The 18,796-nt window shown below is 38.5% G+C and overlaps 1 protein-coding gene across 1 annotated transcript; it reads right to left on the bottom strand.

Moving 5' to 3' along the window:
• Positions 1-16,821: 16,821 nt before the first annotated feature.
• On the bottom strand, positions 16,822-17,760 carry LOC125101282 (olfactory receptor 2M5-like). The gene has a single exon (XM_047731852.1). The coding sequence runs from the start codon at positions 17,758-17,760 to the stop codon at positions 16,822-16,824; it is 939 nt and encodes a 312-aa protein (XP_047587808.1).
• Between the last annotated feature and the right edge of the window lie 1,036 nt (positions 17,761-18,796).

Genomic DNA, 18,796 nt, shown 5'->3' with positions numbered 1-18,796 from the left:
AACACAACATTAGTGGGGAATGGGAAGAGGGAGAGGGAGAAGCAGATTTCATGCTCAGCAGGGAGCCAGACACAGAGCTTGATCCCAGGACCCTCAGGTCATGACGTGATCTGAAGGCAGCTGCTTATCCACCTGAGACATTCAGAAGCCCCAATCTGTATGATTACACACAGACACACACACACACACACACACACACACACACACACACACACACACACACAGTGTTGTACTCAACTGATGAATCATTGAACATTGTATCAAAAACTAATGATGTGGAGGGAGACAAGATGGCAGAGAAGTAGGAGGTGCTGTTTCAACTGATGCCCTAAAGTGAGCTGATTATCTACCAAAGAACTCTGATCACCCATGAAATCAGCCTGAGATTAGAATTATACACTTATGGATCTCTACAGGGGCAGAAGAGGCCAGCGGACAGGTAAAGCAGAGTGGTAACATTGGAGTGATATTGGAAGATAAACAAAAGGGGGAGGGAGCCACCAGAAGTGTCCCATTGAAAAGTAATACCCCAATACGAGAGTGCCCAGTGATTGGAAACCAAAATTAACTTGGAGTCTGGTTGAAAGCACTCAAAAAGAGCAAAAGATCTTAAGGGTAAATTGGTGTCATCCAGCAGTTAGGGACACGGGCTTAAGCCCAATGCCCCAGGATGGGCACTGCTGGGTGCAGAGCCAGAGAGAGTGTGGCGGAGCATCCAGGCCTTGGTGCCTGAGCTGCTGGCATGCCTGAGAGCATCTGGGTGGCAGTGTATATGAGAGAGTCTGGTGTGGATGATAGCTAGCACTCTCTGGAACCACAGCCTTTTGCACTCTGCACACAGCCTGTGCTACTAGGTCTGAGTCACGCTCCACACCCTCCCCTGAGAGAGGTCATTGCAGGCACTAGCTGGCACTCTCTAGGATCTGCCAAGAGTCTGAACACTCCCAACCCCTGCCAACAGGAAAATCTCAGCTGCCTGTCTCTGGTTGGGACCTCTCTGGCTGTCTGGACCTGCCCAAACAGCCATGGTAGAGGCAGCCTCTGGAAGCCAGCTTTCTGGACTATTACATCTTGTGATTTTTGCTAACACCTGGGCACAAGCCAGAGCTCCTGCTACCCAGGAGACTGTGATTGGGGACATGCTCTGCTGGCAGCAGAGTGGGAGTTTATGTGCTCTGGAGCACCCAGAGGAGATCTAAACCTTTCTAAACCTACAAAGAACCTCCAAAAGCCACCAAGGGGAGGAAAAAACAAACAAACAAGCAAGCAAACAAACAAACAAAAAAACCCAGAGAACAAAAGCCTGAAAAACCGGTTTCTTCATAACCCCACACCTTGATGAGGGGCAGGAGGAGTCGACACTAGCAAGACTGCATGAAAAACCCTGTGTCAGGCCCCTCCCCCAGAAAGCCGGCCCAAAAAACCCCACAAAACAAACAAACAAACAAACAAAAAGCCAAAAAACAAGAGGACAAACACCACTACTTCATAGATACAACTTTTATTTTTAATTCGTTCCACTATTCTCATTCTTTTATTTTTTTTTATAATTTAACCTATTTACCATCACTATAAGATGTTCAGTACAGCAAATACCATAATAACCTTTTAATTTGAACATTTTTGATACATATACCTGTGTTTCAATTTTGCTTTTCTATTTTTTTAATATTCATATAGTGATAAGCTTCAAGATTATCCTTTTTCCCCAGTCAATACTACCCCTTTGGGGAAGTTTCTTTTCAATATATATAGATAGATATATATAGAACTATATATAATACAGTTGTAATCCCCCTTAATCTAGGGAAACTCGAGTCATCTAACAAAGATATCAGGATACACCCGTGAAGAATCAAAATATCTTTCCTCACCCACACTGAGAATTATAACGACCCTCCCATCTTTTTCTTCTGTCAGTGTTTCTGTGTATTTGTTTTTGTTCTGGTAGTATATGAATCTTATACCTGGGTTCATGTTGGCTGGGTTATTTTTTTTCCTTGTCATTTATTTTGTCAATCTTTTTGTTTATCTGTTTTTGTTTGTATACTTTATAAATCTTACCTTTGGGGCCCATTGCAATGGGGTCTTCTCCTTTCTTTTTACTTTCTTTTTTTTTCTTTCCTTTTCTTTCCTGTCTCTCTCTCTTTCTCTTTTTTTCCCCTTTTTTTAATTTCCCTTTAGTTGGGACTCCCAATTGCTCAGAAGAATTCCAGGGTGCACCTTGCCTGCACCATGGTTAATACATTCAGCTACACATCCATTCAGCCATCTCTCACCAAAATGAATAGGAGGAGGAATGACCCAACAGAGGAAAAATTCAGAGACTGTGCCCTCTCCATTAGAGCTATTTTATATGGACATAAACAGTATGTTGGAAAGGGAATTCAGGCTAACAAATATCTAGGCAATGGCTAGGTTGGAGAGAGCCTTTAATGACAAAAATGGAATTGATTAGGGCAGAAGTGAAAGCCACCAGGGAAGATGTTAACAATGTACTCAGTGAGTTCCAATCTCATCTAAATTCTCTAAAACCTAGGATATCAGACGTAGAAGATAGAATTAGTGATCTAGAGGACAAACTGATAAAGAAAAAGGATCAGGAGGAGGCCTGAAACAAACAGCTTAGAAGCCATAAAAACAGGATTAGGGAAAGAAATGAGGTCATGAAATGTTCTAATTATTGGAATCCCTGAGGGGGAGGAGAAAAAAAGGAAACTACAGGATATAGTTGAAAAAATTCTCCATGAAAATTTCACATTCTGGAGAATGGAACCAGCGTTCATGTCCTAGAGACAGAAAGGTCTACCCCCGAGATCATAGAATCTAGAAAGACCTTGAGACAACTGATAGTGAAAATGATGAATCATAAATTTAGAGAGGAGCTCTTGAAAGCGACTAGGAAGAAGAGATTCCTTACATGCAGAGAAAGGCCCATCAGAATAAAGTCAGACCTGTCCACAGAAACCTGGCAAGCCAGAAAGGGCTAGCAAGATATATTCAGGGCACTAAATGAGAAGAAAATGCAGCCAAGAATACCTTACCAGCAAGATGACATTCAAAAATGGATGGAGAGATAAAGAGCCTCCAAGACCAGCAAGGTTTAAAAGAGTATGTGACCATCAAGCCAACACTGCAGGAAATAATAATGGGGGTTCTATAAAAGAGGAAAAAACACAATAATATCACTGAACAGAAATATATGGAGACAATCTATAGAAAAAAGACTTCAAAGGTAACATGATGTCAATAAAAATGTATCTCTCAATAATCACTCTCAATGTAAATGGAATAAATGCACCCATAAAACGAAACAGGGTTGCAGATTGAATAAAATGACAGGACCCATTCATATATTGTCTACAAGAGACCCATTTTGAACCTAAGGATACATCCAGACTGAAAGTGAAGGGATGGAGAAGGATCTTTCATGGCATTGGGACTCAACAGACAGCTGGGGTAGCAGTTCTAATATCAGATAAATTAGGCTTTGAACTAAAGATCATAGTCAGAAATACAGAAGGACACTACATCATTCTTTTTTTTACACATATTAAAACATTTATTTCAACTGTAGTCAGTTCTAACCATTGAAAAAATCTTTTCCAAAGGTTCCTTTCTGACATAATTTCCACAACTTTCTTTTTCATTTTGATCTTGTTCTGTTTTCCCACTCTATAAACAAGTATTATTTTAGGATAAAATTATATTTATTCACCAAAAATAGATTCCCATTCCTCATACCTTTCTTACCAAAAACATCTACCTTACTTTCCTTTCATAGATTTGTTTCCTTTATTATTTCCAGCAATCTTAATTAGTTTTCAGAACTCTTAATGCTTAGAAACTTTAAGTTCTAGTAAAAACTAAGTAGAAACAATTGTGAATGATATCGGCATTTTTTTTTAAACATATATTTTTATCCCCAGGGGTACAGGTCTGTGAATCACCAGGTTGACACACTTCACAGCACTCACCATAGCACATACCCTCCCCAATGTCCATAACCCCTCACCCCCTCCCAACCCCCCTCCTCCCATCAACCCTCAGTTTGTTTTGTGAGATTAAGACTCACTTATGGATTGTCTCCCTCCCGTCCCATCTTGTTTCATTTACTCTTCTCCTACCCCCTCAACCCCCCATGTTGCATCTCCTCTCCCTCATATCAGGGATATCATATGATAGTTGTCTTTCTCCGATTGACTTATTTCGCTAAGCATGATACCCTCTAGTTCCATCCACGTCGTCGCAAATGGCAAGATTTCATTTCTTTTGATGGCTGCATAGTATTCCATTGTGTATATATACCACATCTTCTTGATCGAGTCATCTGTTGATGGACAAATAGGTTCTTTCCATAGTTTGGCTATTGTAGACATTGCTGCTATAAACATTCCGGTGTACGTGCCCCTTCGGATCACTACGTTTGTATCTTTAGGGTAAATACCCAGCAGTGCAATTGCTGGGTCATAGGATAGTTCTATTTTCAACATTTTGAGAAACCTTCATGCTGTTTTCCAGAGTGGTTGCACCAGCTTGCATTCCCACCAACAGTGTAGGAGGGTTCCCCTTTCTCCGCATCCTCGCCAGCATCTGTCATTCCCTGACTTGTTAATTTTAGCCATTCTGACTGGTGTGATGTGATATCTCATTGTGGTTTTGATTTGTATTTCCCTGATGCCGAGTGATATGGAGCACTTTTTCATGTGTCTGTTGGCCATCTGGATGTCTCCTTCTAGAAATGTTTGTTCATGTCTTCTGAACATATGATAATTGGATTATTTGTTCTTTGGGTGTTGAGTTTGCTAAGTTCTTTATAGGTTTTGGACACTAGCCCTTTATCTGATATGTCGTTTGCAAATATCTTCTCCCATTCTGTCAGTTGTCTTTTGGTTTTGTTAACTGATAACTTTGCTGTGCAAAAGCTTTTGATCTTTACGAAATCCCATTAGTTCATTTTTGCCCTTGCTTCCCTTGCCTTTGGCGATGTTCCAAGGAAGACGTTACAGTGGCTGAGGTCGATGAGGTTGCTGCCTGTGTTCTCTTCAAGAATGTTGATGGATTCCTTTCTCACATTGAAGTCCTTCATCCATTTTGAGTCCATTTTCATGTGTGGTGTAAGGTAATGGTCCAATTTCATTTTTCTGCATGTGGCTGTCCAATTTTCCCAACACCATTTATTGAAGAGGCTGTCTTTTTTCCATTGGACGTTCTTTCCTGCATTGTCGAAGATTAGTTGACCAGAGAGGTGAGGGTCTATTTCTGGGCTCTCTATTCTGTTCCATTGATCTATGTGTCTGTTTTTGTGCCAGTACCGTGCTGTCTTGATGATGACAGCTTTGTAATAGACTTTGAAGTCCGGAATTGTGATGCCATCAACTTTGGCTTTCTTTTTCAATATTCCTTTGTCTATTCGAGGTATTTTCTGGTTCCATATAAATTTTAGGATTATTTGTTCCATTTCTATGAAAAGAATGGATGGTATTTTGATAAGAATTGCATTAAATGTGTAGATTACCATAGGTAGCATAGATATTTTCACAATATTTTTCTTCTAATCCAGGAGCATGGAACATTTTTCCATTTCTTTGTGTCTTCCTCAATTTCTTTCATGAGTACTTTATAGTTTTCTGAGTATAGATTCTTAGCCTCTTTGGTTAGGTTTATTCCTAGGTATCTTATAGTTTTGGGGGCAATTGTAAATGGGATTGACTCCTTAATTTCCCTTTCTTCTGTCTTGTCATTGGTGTAGAGAAATGCAACTGATTTCTGTGCATTGATTTTATATCCTGACACTTTACTGAATTCCTGTACAAGTTCTAGCAGTTTTGGAGTGGAGTCTTTTGGGTTTTCCACATATAGTATCATATCATCTGCAAAGAGTGATAGTTTGACTTCTTCTTTGTTGATTTGGATGCCTTTAATTTCCTTTTTTTGTCTGATTACTGAGGTTAGGACTTCTAGAACTATGTTGAATAGCAGTGTTGATAACGGACATCCCTGCCATGTTCCTGACCTTAGCGAAAAAGCTTTCAGTTTTTCTCCATTGAGAATGATATTTGTGGTGGGTTTTTCATAGATGGCTTTGATAATATTGAGGTATGTGCCGTCTATACCTACACTTTGAAGAGTTTTGATCAGGAAGGGATGCTGTACTTTGTCAAATGCTTTTTCAGCGTCTATGGAGAGTATCATATGGTTCTTGTTGTTTCTTTTATTAATGTGTTGTATCACATTGATTGATTTGCGGCCCTGGAATAAATCCCACTTGGTGGTGATTAATCCTTTTAATGTACTGTTGAATCCTATTGGCTCGTATTTTGGCAAGAACTTTTGCATCTGTGTTCCTCAAGGATATTGGTCTGTAGTTCTCTTTTTTGATGGGATCCTTGTCTGGTTTGGGGATCAAGGTGATGCTGGCCTCATAAAATGAGTTTGGACATTTTCCTTCCATTTCTATTTTTTGGAACAGTTTTTGGAGAAAAGGAATTAGTTCTTCTTTAAATGTTTGGTAGAATTCCCCGGGGAAGCCATCTGGCCCTGCGCTTTTGTTTGTTTGGATATTTTGGATGACTGTTTCAATCTCCTTACTGGTTATGGGTCTGTTCAGGCTTTCTATTTCTTCCTGGTTCAGTTGTGGTAGTTTATATGTCTCTAGGAATGCATCCATTTCTTCCAGATTGTCAAATTTGTTGGCATAGAGTTGCTCATAGTATGTTCTTATAATTCTTTGTATTTCTTTGGTGTTCGTTGTGATCTCTCCTCTTTCATTCATGATTTTATTTATTTGGGTCCTTTCTCTTTTCTTTTTGATAAGTCTGGCCAGGGGTTTATCAATCTTATTAATTCTTTCAAAGAACCAGCTCCTAGTTTCGTTGATTTGTTCTATTGTTTTTTTGGTTTCTATTTCATTGATTTCTGCTCTGATCTTTATGATTTCTCTTCTCCTGCTGGGTTTAGGGTTTCTTTCTTGTTCTTTCTCCAGCTCCTTTAGGTGTAGGGTTAGGTTGTGTACCTGAGACCTTTCTTGTTTCTTTTTTTTTTTTTTTTAGATTTTATTTATTTATTTGTCAGAGAGAGAGAGGGAGAGAGAGCAAGCACAGGCAGACAGAATGGCAGGCAGAGGCAGAGGGAGAAGCAGGCTCCCCAATGAGTAAGGAGCCTGATGCGGGACTCGATCCCAGGACGCTGGGATCATGACCTGAGCCGAAGGCAGCTGCTTAACCAACTGAGCCACCCAGGCGTCCCACCTTTCTTGTTTCTTGAGAAAGGCTTGTACCACTATATATTTTCCTCTCAGGACTGCCTTTGTAGTGTCCCACAGATTTTGAACTGTTGTGTTTTCGTTATCATTTTTTTCCATGAATTTTTTCAATACTTAAATTTCCTGGTTGACCCATTCATTCTTTAGAAGGATGTTTAGTCTCCATGTATTTGGGTTCTTTCCAAATTTCCTCTTGTGATTGAGTTCTAGCTTCAGTGCATTGTGGTCTGAAAATATGCAGGGAATGATCCTAATCGTTTGATACCGGTTGAGACCTGATTTAGGAACCAGGATGTGATCTATTCTGGAGAATGTTCCATGTGCACTAGAGAAGAATGTGTATTCTGTTGCTTTGGGATGAAATGTTCTGAATATATCTGTGATGTCCATCTGGTCCAGTGTGTCATTTAAGGCCTTGATTTCCTTGTTGATCTTTTGCTTGGATGATCTGTCCATTTCAGTGAGGGGAGTGTTAAAATCCCCTACTATTATTGTATTCTTGTCGATGTGTTTCTTTGATTTTGTTATTAATTGGTTTATATAGTTGGCTGCTCCCACGTTAGGGGCATAGATATTTAAAATTGTTAGATCTTCTTGTTGGACAGATCCTTTGAGTATGATATAGTGTCCTCCCTCATCTCTTATTATAGTCTTTGGCTTAAAATCCAATTGATCTGATATAAGGATTGCCACTCCTGCTTTCTTCTGGTGTCCATTAGCATGGTAAATTCTTTTCCACCCCCTCACTTTAAATCTGGAGGTGTCTTCATGTCTAAAATGAGTTTCTTGTAGGTAACATATAGATTTTTTTTTTTTAATCCATTCTGATACCCTGTGTCTTTTGATTGGGGCATTTAGCCCATTAACATTCAGGGTAAGTATTGAGAGATATGAATTTAGTGCCATTGTATTGCCTGTAAGGTGACTGTTATTGTATATTGTCTCTGTTTCTTTCTGATCTACTACTTTTAGGGTCTCTCTTTGCTTAGAGGACCCCTTTCAATATTTCCTGTAGAGCTGGTTTGGTATTTGCAAATTCTTTCAGTTTTTGTTTGTCCTGGAAGCTTTTAATCTCTCCTTCTATTTTCAATGATAGCTTAGCTGGATATAGTATTCTTGGCTGCATGTTTTTCTCATTTAATGCTCTGAATATATTGTGCCAGCTCTTTCTGGCCTGCCAGGTCTCTGTGGATAAGTCTGCTGCCAATCTATTATTTTTACATTGTATTTTACAGACTTCTTTTCCCGCACTGCTTTCAGGATTTTCTCTTTGTCACTAAGACTTGTAAATTTTACTATTAAGTGACGGGGTGTGGACCTATTCTTATTGATTTTGAGGGGGGTTCTCTGGACCTCCTGGATTTTGATGTTGTTCCCTTTGCCATATTTGGAAAATTCTCTCCAATAATTCTCTCCAATATACCTTCTGCTCCGCTCTCTCATTCTTCTTCTTCTGTAATCCCAATTATTCTAATGTTGTTTCATCTTATGGTGTCACTTATCTCTCGAATTCTCCCCTTCTGGTCCAGTAGCTGTTTGTCCCTCTTTTGCTCAGCTTCTTTATTCTCTGTCATTTGGTCTTTTATATTGCTAATTCTTTCTTCTGCCTCACTTATCCTAGCAGTGAGTGCCTCCATTTTTTATTGCACCTCATTAATAGCTTTTTTGATTTCAACTCGGTTAGATTTTAGTTCTTTAATTTCTCTAGAAAGGGCTTTTATATCTCCCAAGAGGGTTTCTCTAATATCTTCCATGCCTTTTTCGAGCCTGGCTAGAACCTTGAGAATTGTCATTCTGAACTCTAGATCTGACATATTACCAATGTCTGTATTGATTAGGTCCCTAGCCTATGGTACTGCCTCTTGTTCTCTTTTTTGTGGTGAATTTTTCCATCTTTTCATTTTGTCCCGATAAGAGTATATGAAGGAGCAAGTAAAATACTAAAAGGATGGCAACAACCCCAGGAAAATATGCTTTAACCAAATCGGAAGAGATCCCAAATTGTGAGGGGGGAGAAAGGCGATAAAGAGACGTTCAGAATGAAAAAAGAAAACAATTATAAAAAAAGAATAAAGAAAAAATATAAAAAAGAAAAAAAATATATATGTATATATTAGATAAACTATTAAAGAACGTTAAAAAAGAAAAGGGTAAAAGTTTAAAAAAAAATTAGCAGAAGAAGAGAAAAAAAATTGAAAAAGAAAAAGGAAAAATTAATGAATTAACTGCAAGGCTAAAGAACCATGGGGAGAAAGCCATGAGTTACATGCTTTGCTTTCTCCTTTTCTGGAATTCCGCTGCTCTCTTTGGTATTGAAACTGCACTCCTTGGCAGGTGATATTGGTCCTGTCTGGATTTCTTATTGATCTTCTGGGGGAGAGGCCTATTGTAGTGATTCTCAAGTGTCTTTGTCCCAGGCGGAATTGCACCGCCCTTACCAGGGGCCGGGCTGAGTAATCCACTCGGGTTCGCTTTCAGGAGCTTTTGTTCCCTGAGCGCATTCCATAGAGTTCCAGAGGACGGGAATGAAGATGGCAGCCTCCCAGTCTCCAGCCCAGAGGAGCTGAGAGCCTGGGGCCCCACTCCTCAGTGCGCCCTCAGGGAACAGTGCCCAATTACTCCCGTCACCCTGGCCTCTGGCCACGCTCTGAGCTGACCAAACCCGCAATTGGTTCAAGGTAACGCTAAGCTGAGAGTCACTTCTCAGCTCTGTCTCTGTAGCCGGCTTCCCCGTTCTAATACCTGTAAGCTCTGCGACACTCAGACACCCCCAATCCTTCTGTGACCCTGTTGGACCTGAGGCCACGCTCCCCCCGTGTGGGCTTCACCCTGGTTTAGCCTCTGGAGTGATGTCCCTCAATGGAACAGACTTTTAAAAGTCCTGATTTTGTGCTCCATTGCTCCACTGCTTGCTGGTAGCCGACCCCTCCCCCTGTGATCTATCTTCCCATCACTTTGGATTCACTTCTCCGCCCGTCCTACCATTCAGAAAGTGGTTGATTTTCTGTTTCTAGAATCACTGTTCTTCTCTTCAATCTCCAATTGGATTTGTAGGTGTTTGCAATCTTTAGATAAGCTGTCTAGCTGATCTCCTGCTACCTGAAGTAGTCTCAGCCCGCTACTTCTCCACCATCTTGACTCCTCCCCCCAGGACACTACATAATTCTTAAAGGTTTTATCCACCAACAATATCTAACCATTGTAAATATTTATGTCACCAGTATGGGAGCAGCCAGCTACATAAGACAACTGTTAATCAAGATAAAAAGTCATATTGATATGAATACATTAATAGTAGGGGATCTTAACACACCACTCTCAGTAATAGACAGATCATCCAAGCAGAAAATCAATAAAGAAACAAGAGCATTGAATGACACATTGGACCAGATGGTCCTCATAGATATTTACAGAACATTCCACCCTAAAAAAACAGAATACTCATTCTTCCCGAATGCACATGGAACCTTCTCCAGAATAGACCACATACCAGGTCACAAATAAGGGCTCAACAGATACCAAAAGATTAAAATTATTCCCTGCATATTTTCAGATCACAAGGCTTTGAAACAGGAGTTCAACCACAAGAAAAAGTTCAGAAGGAATTCAAACACCTGAAGCTAAAACCACCTTGCTTAAAAATGCTTGGATTTATCAAAGAAGAACTTACACAATTCATGGAAACCAATGAGAATGAGGAGACTCCAGTCCAGAACCAATGGGATACAACAAAGTTGGAGCTAAGGCGGAAATACATAGCCATCCAAGCCTCCCTCAAAAATATTGAAAACTCCAGAATACACCAGCTCTCTTTAAATCTTAAATAACTGGAGAATCAACAACAAATTAAGCCAACTCCACACACAAAAAGGGAAATAATCAAGATTAGAGCAGAGATCAATGAGATAGAAACTAGAGATATAGTAGAAAGCCTCAATGAAACGAGAAGCTACTTTTTTGAAAGTATCAAAAAGATTGAAAAGCCATTGGCCAAACTAATCCAAAAGAAAAAAGAGAAGGCCCAAATTAATAAAATTATGAATGAAAAGGGAGAGATCACAACTAACACCAAGGAAATAGAAACACTCATCAGAAATTATTATCAGCAGTTATATGTCAATAAATTAAGCAACATAGATGAAATGGATACATTCCAGGAAAACTAAAATCTTCCAAAACTGAATCAGTGAGAAATTGACAACTTGAATAGACCAATATCTAGTAACGAGATTAAAGCAGTGATCAAAAACCTCCCAAAAACTAGACCCTAGGAAATGATGTGTTCCCTGGGGAATTCTAACAAACATTCAAAGAAGAAATAATATCTATTCTCCTAAAGCTGTTTGAAAAAATTGAAGCAGAAGGAAAACTTCCAGACTCTTTTTATGAAGCCAGCATTACCCTGATCCCCAAACCAGGCAAAGACCCTACCAAAAAGGAGAATTTCAGACCAATATCACTGATGAATATGGATGCTAAGATTCTCAACAACATCCTAGCAAATAGGATCCAATAGAACATTAAAAAGATTATCCACCATGACCAGGTGTGATTCATCCCTGGCTTACAAGGATGGTTCAACATTCGCAAATCAATCAATGTGATAGAACAAATCAATAAAAGAAGAGAGAAGAACCACATGGTCCTTTCAATTCATGCAGAAAAAGCATTTGACAAAATCCAGCATCCATTCCTGATTAAAACTCTTCAAAGAATAGGGATAGAGGGAACATTCATCAACTTCATAAAATCTATCTATGAAAAACCCACAACAAATAAAATCCTCAATGAGAAAAAACTGACATCCTTCCTTTTGAAATCAGAAACACGATAAGGATGTCCACCCTCGCCACTTTTGTTCAACATAGTATTAGAAGTCCTAGCAACAGTAATCAGATAACAAAGAGAAATAAAATGTATTCAGATTGGCAATGAAGAAGTCAAACTCTCTCTCTTCACAGATGACATGATCGTTTATATGGAAAACCAAAAAGACTCCACCCCCAACTACTAGAACTCATTCAGTAATTCAGAAATGTGGCAGGATACAAAGTCAATGCACAGAAATCAGTTGCTTTCTTATACACTAACAGTGAAAATACAGAAAAGGAAATTCGAGAATTGATTCCATTTACAATATCACCAAGAACCATAAGATACCTTTGAATAAACCGAACCAAAGAGGTAAAGGATCTGTACTTGAATAACTACAGAACACTCATGAAAGAAATAGAAGAAGACACAAAAATATGGAAGACCATTCCATGCTCATTGATTGAAAGAATAAACATTGTTAAAATGTCTATACTTCCTAGGGAAATCTATACTTTCAATGCCATTTCAATCAAAATTCCACTGTTATTTTTCAAAGAGCTGGAGCAAATAATCCAAAAAATTGTATGGAATCAGAAGAGACCCCTATTTGCTAAGGAAATGTTGAAAAAGAAAAACAAAATTGGGAGCATCATGTTTCCTGATTTCAAGCTTTACTACAAAGCTGTGATCACCAAGACAGCATGGTACTGGCATAAAAACAGACACATAGACCAGTGGAACAGAGTAGAGAGCCCAGATATGGACCCGCAACTCTGTGGTCAAATAATCTTCGACAAAGCAGGAAAAAATATACGGTGGAAAAAAGACAATCTCTTCAAAAAATAGTGTTGATAAAATTGGACAGCTGTGTATAGAAGAATGAAAATTGACCATTCCTTTATACCATACACAAAGATAATCTCAAAATGGATAAAAGGCCTCAATGTGAGGCAGGAATCCATCAGAATCCTAGAGGAGAACATAGGCATTAACCTCTTTGACATTGGCCACAGCAACTTCTTTCAAGATATGTCTCCAAAGGCAAAGGAAACAAAAGTGAAAATGAATTTTTGTTACTTCATCAAGATCAAAGCTTCTGCACAGCAAACTAAACAGTCAACAAGACAAAGAGGCTGCCTAACTCACAAAATGGGAGAAGATATTTACAAATGACAATACAGACAAAGGGCTGATATCCAGGATCTATAAAGAACTTCTCAAACTCAACACACACAAAACAGATAATTATGTCAACAAATGGACAGTACACATGAACAAACACTTCTCCAAAAGAGACATACAAATGGCTAATAGATACGTGAATAAATGTTCATCACTAGCCATCAGGGAGTTTCAAATCAAAACCACATTGAGATACCACTTACACCAGTTAGGATGGCCAAAATTAAAAGGACAGGAAACAATGTGTGTTGGAGAAGATGTGTAGAAAGGGGAACCCTCCTACACTGTTGGTGAGAATGCAAGTTAGTGCAGCCACTTTGGAACACAGTGTGGAGATTCCTTGAGAAATTAAAAGTGAGTTTCCCTATATCCCTGCAATTGCACCTTTACCCCAACAATACTGATGTAATGAAAAGAAGGGTCATATGTAACCCAATGTTCATAGCAGCAATAGCCACAGTCGCCAAACTGTGGAAAGAGCGAAGATGCCCTTCAATGGATGAATGAATGAGGAAGATTTGGTTGATATATACTATGGAGTATTATGCCTCCATCAGAAAGGATGAATAGCCAGATTTTGTATCTGCATGGACGGGACTGGATGAGATTATGCTGAGTGAAATAAGTCAAGCAGAGGGAGTCAATTTTCATAGGGTTTCACTTATTTGGGGAGCATAAGAAATAACACAGAGGACATGGGGAGATGGAGAGAGGGGAGTTAGGGGAAATTGGAGGGGGATGCAAAGCATGAGAGATTGTGGACTCTGAAAAACAATCTGAGGGTTTTGGAGGGTTGGGGGTTTCAAGTTTGGGTGAGCCTGGTGGTGGGTATTATGGAGGGCATGTATTGCGTGGAGCACTGGGTGTGGTAGATAAACAATAAATTCTGGAACACTAAAAAGAAATTTAAAAATAAATAAAAATTAAAAAACTAATGATGTATTGACTATTACTTAGCTAATTGAATTTAAATAAATAAATACAGATTTTATTTATATACAGAAGACATTTTTGGTTATTCTACAACAAAATATATGCATGTCAGTGAGCTGTTAAACTAGAAGAAGGCAATTTAAAATCATGACTATGAGAATGGAAATAAATGAGGGAAACATGATTTAATTAGGATTGTTCATAGTTCTTCTGAATGATCATGTACTTAATTATTTCCCTTAAAAGATTAAGTCATAGGGGGCACCTGGGTGGCTCAGTGGGTTAAAGCCTCTGCCTTCAGCTCAGGTCATGATCCCAGCGTCCTGGGATCGAGCCCCACATCGGGCTCTCTGCTCTGCAGAGGGCCTGCTTCCTCCTCTCTCTGCCTGCCTCCCTGCCTGCTTGTGATCTCTCTCTCTGTCAAATAAGTAAATAAAATCTTTAAAAAAAAAAGATTAAGTCATAGTATGTAATCATGCCCCTCTAATAATAGTGGGTCACAAACACATAGTGTAAAGTCCAAGGTGAGTGCCTTCCCAATCCATCTGGAAATCTATTCGCCGTGAATTTCACAGGGTTAAAATGTTCACTTCCATGAGTTACATATGAAGTTAAAACATATGAAGTTAATACATATGAAGTTAAAACACATATGTAACATACACTTAACACATACATATGGAGTTAAAACAGTCAAACATATATAACATGCTTTATGAACACATATTATTCAACAGAAACTTCTAGTAGGACTATCTTCCCTCACTGAGTATTTCTCCTTTCTTTCCTAGTGTCATCTTCTAAACACAGTCTTATCTGTGGATTCCTTTTGGAGTACCAGAGTGTTATGACACCACCAACTGGTAACATCGCATGATAGTATGTATTAAATGACACACTGCTCTTATTTGAGATAGCTTAGAGATAATTTTTATTCTTCAGTGAAGTGACATTTTGACTCAGTTTCAAGGATTCCCTCAGCCATTCCTCTGAGGAATTCTGAAGGGGCCATGTTTAATATTATTGAAATAGTTGAAATTTGACATAAATATTTTAAGTTTTCCAGAACTCAGCTTTGTATCTCTGTAATACACTGTCAATTAATGACTTCTGAGATATTTAATGGAGAAGTTGTTATATTGTTAGTGCTCCTTCTGAATGTTTCTATTCACTAGAAAACTGGTTTTATGTTATTTCAGTCATTTTAAATGATTTTATTTATTTATTTAACAGAGAGAAAGAGAGAGAGCAAGCAGCAGGATCAGCAGGCTCCCGGGATACTGGAATCATGCCCTGAGCCAATGGTAGACACTTATACACATGAGCCACCCAGGCACCCCTATTTCAGTCATTTTTAGAAAAAAGAAACATGTGTAATAAGTTCCTAATGTCCATTTTTTTTCATTTATCTTTTCAGTTTTCCAAGATTCATTGTTTATGCACAACAACCAGTGCTCCATGCAATACGTGCCCTCCTAAATACACACCATTGGGCTCACCCAACCTCCCACCCTCCTCCCTTCCAAATTCCCAGTTTGTTTCTCAGAGTCCACAATCTCTCTATTATATAGTGTATTTTCAATTTTTTGAAGAATATCAACATTTTGGAAACATCTATAATGCCTCCTACTTTAAAATTTATTGTTATAAATATTTTCAATTATTCATTGTTTTATATCACAAATCTGAGTCTTTTTTATTTTTTTTCTCTTTACTCTGTGTCTTCAAAATTTTTAAGTTATGAATTATTCAAAACATAAAGTTATTTTTTTTACTATCTTAAAAATAACATTGGTTTTTGCTAGCCACTTTAACCCATTATATTATATACATTATAAAGAGATCAGGAAACTTTAAGACTGGGAAATTATCTTGCAAGCAGGTCTAGGAAATTAGGTCAGTAATTACATCAGTGGCTTTCAACCCTTGGTAAACATGACAATCACTAATCAGTCTTCTGGTCAGATCCTTGAGCCCAATTTAACAGATTCTAATTCTGCTAATCTAAGATGAGAACAAAAGTGCTATATTTTGTGAAGTCAGCAAATTATTTTAACACCAGTGATAAGAAATCCACTCTTTGGAAGCACTGATATAGAGTGAAGACTACTTTTTTTTACAAGAGTAAGAGGAATTAATAGACCTGTTAGATACATGGAGCAAAGCAACACTGTACATTTATCTGATCCCTGATGATTTATCATCATGCCCATTAATTAATTTTATCAGGGACTTATCCTGAGGAATCTTGTCAATTTTTTTATTTTTTCATTTTAAGGATACAGACACTGATCTTTTTTCATGGTATCAACATGAAACTTAGAAATACTAAAGTGCACATTACCATCAAGCATGAATCATAAAGAGAACTGATGTACACAGTTCCTTGTCCTTCATCAACACATCATGTAGGACAATCAGAAAGAAATTTTAAGATGGAGAAAGGAAAGGATAAACATTTTTTTTCCCTGCAGATAAACTCAGTAAAGTGAGTTGACTTTTTCAGGATCTTCAAGGGATGATGATGATGATGATGATGATGATGATGATGATGATTCAACTGACAAAATGTTCCTTTGCTGGTGTATCTCTATTTTGTCTATGGGTGACAGTGAGATTTCTGCCATTTACCTGAAGGACTGACATCTCCCTATTAACTTTTTCAGTGCACTTAGAACTTCCTTGTTCCTAAGACTGTAGGCAAGCGGGTTTAGGAGTGGAGTGAGGACAGTTCCAAACAGAAAGAGACCCTGATTCAAACTTGGAGTCTGGGCAGAACCGGGTCTCATGTAGGTGCACATGCCTGGACCAAAATAGAGACCCACAACACAGAGATGAGAGGAGCAGGTGGCCAGAGCTTTGTTCCTGCCTTCTGGGGAGTTCATTTGGAGTACTGCAAGGGAGATGAGAACATAGGAAGACAAGATGAGAGACAACGGCAGCAGAAGAACAAGGATGCTTGTTATCACCACTGCCTTCTCATAGGCTGAGATATCCTCACAGATGATCCTAAGCACTGCCATGACTTCACAGAAGAAGTGGGGAATCTCTCTGGGGCTGCAGATGCTAAAATGCAAGGTAAAAGCAGTGTGGCCCAGGGAAGTAAGTGCCCCTCCAGCCCAAGACGTGGCAATCATCTGTAAGCAAACCTTAGGGTTGATGATGACTGGGTATCGAAGAGGATCGCATATAGCCACATAACGATCAAAGCACATGAGAGTTATAAGGATGCATTCTGCAATGGCCACCGTCAGGGAGAAGAATATCTGAGTCCCACAAGCCAGGAATGATATGCTCCGCCATCCAGAGAAGAAGTTGGATGCCATTTTGGGGACAATGCTGGAGGTCAAAGTCAAATCCATTAAGGAGAGCTGACTGAGAAGGAAGTACATGGGGGTGTGGAGATGGGAATACAGCCAAATGAGGATGATCAGAAGAGTGTTGCCAGTGAAGGCAGCCATGTATATCAGGAGAATGATGGAGACCATGGCTGTGATGTGTTTAAATCCAGGGAAGAAACCCAAGAGAATGAAATCTGTGGTTTCTGTCTCATTCCAACTCTTCATGACTCTCTGTAATGATAACAGACAGATAAGAGATTTATTAAAAATATCATAGAAATTGAAGCAGTTTCTTATTAAAGTTTAAGAACAATGGCAAATACAAAAATGCTCATCCATGATCACTTGAATCAGTTTTTACTATTTTTTCTATATTCTTTATCCATGATTTAATGTACTTTTAGAAATTGTGTGTGTGTGTGTGTGTGTGTGAATTTTAAGATTTTATTTATTTATTTGACAGAGAGATCACAAGTAGGCAGAGAGACAGGCAGAGAGAGAGTGGGGGAAGCAGGCTCCCTACTGAGGAGAGAGCCCAATGCGGGGCTTGATCCCAGGACCCTGAGCTGAAGGCAGAAGCTTAACCCATTGAGCCACCCAGGTGCCACGAGAGTATACATATTAAAATGAAATCCATTAATTTTATGTACTAGAGGTATTTCCATATGTTAACATAAACTGGACAGTTGTAGTTTTTGTTGCCTTTACAATTTTAAAATATGACAGAGTTGGTAAGTCACAATTTCAAATTGCACATTATCCAATTTTTTCACTATTTTAGAAAATCATGTTATTATATTCTCATCCTTTTAGTGATTTTGTTAGTAATATTTTTGAAGAAAAACTTACACTTATTTCCAAGTCAGATATTAGAGACTTTATTTGGCTATGAAAAAAATGCTAATTTAATTTATAGAAAATTTATTTTTATAATTTCCAAACACTCTACTTAATTCTTTTGACTCTGAACATTATAAATTAAGGGGAAATTTGACTATTATGGCTGTACTTTGTTGTTATACACATTAATGATAATTTCAGCTTTTAATCTAATTAACCTTGTTTTCTATCCAGGGAAAACACTTACTGTATTTACATGGTCTATAGTAAATTCAGATTATCAATGAAGGAGTGAGTTTCCTTTCTATGTGATCTTGTAGGGTTCTTGCTGTTAGAGTTCTTACTATTATTAACTATTAGCTACAGCTATTATGCCATTGATGAATACAGGGAAAGTCCTTAGGGTTCCTTTCCCTCAAAT

The sequence above is a fragment of the Lutra lutra genome, chromosome 5 (genome assembly GCF_902655055.1).
Source record: "Lutra lutra chromosome 5, mLutLut1.2, whole genome shotgun sequence".
Lineage (NCBI taxonomy): Eukaryota > Metazoa > Chordata > Mammalia > Carnivora > Mustelidae > Lutra > Lutra lutra.
This window is presented reverse-complemented; position numbering and strand designations above follow the sequence as displayed.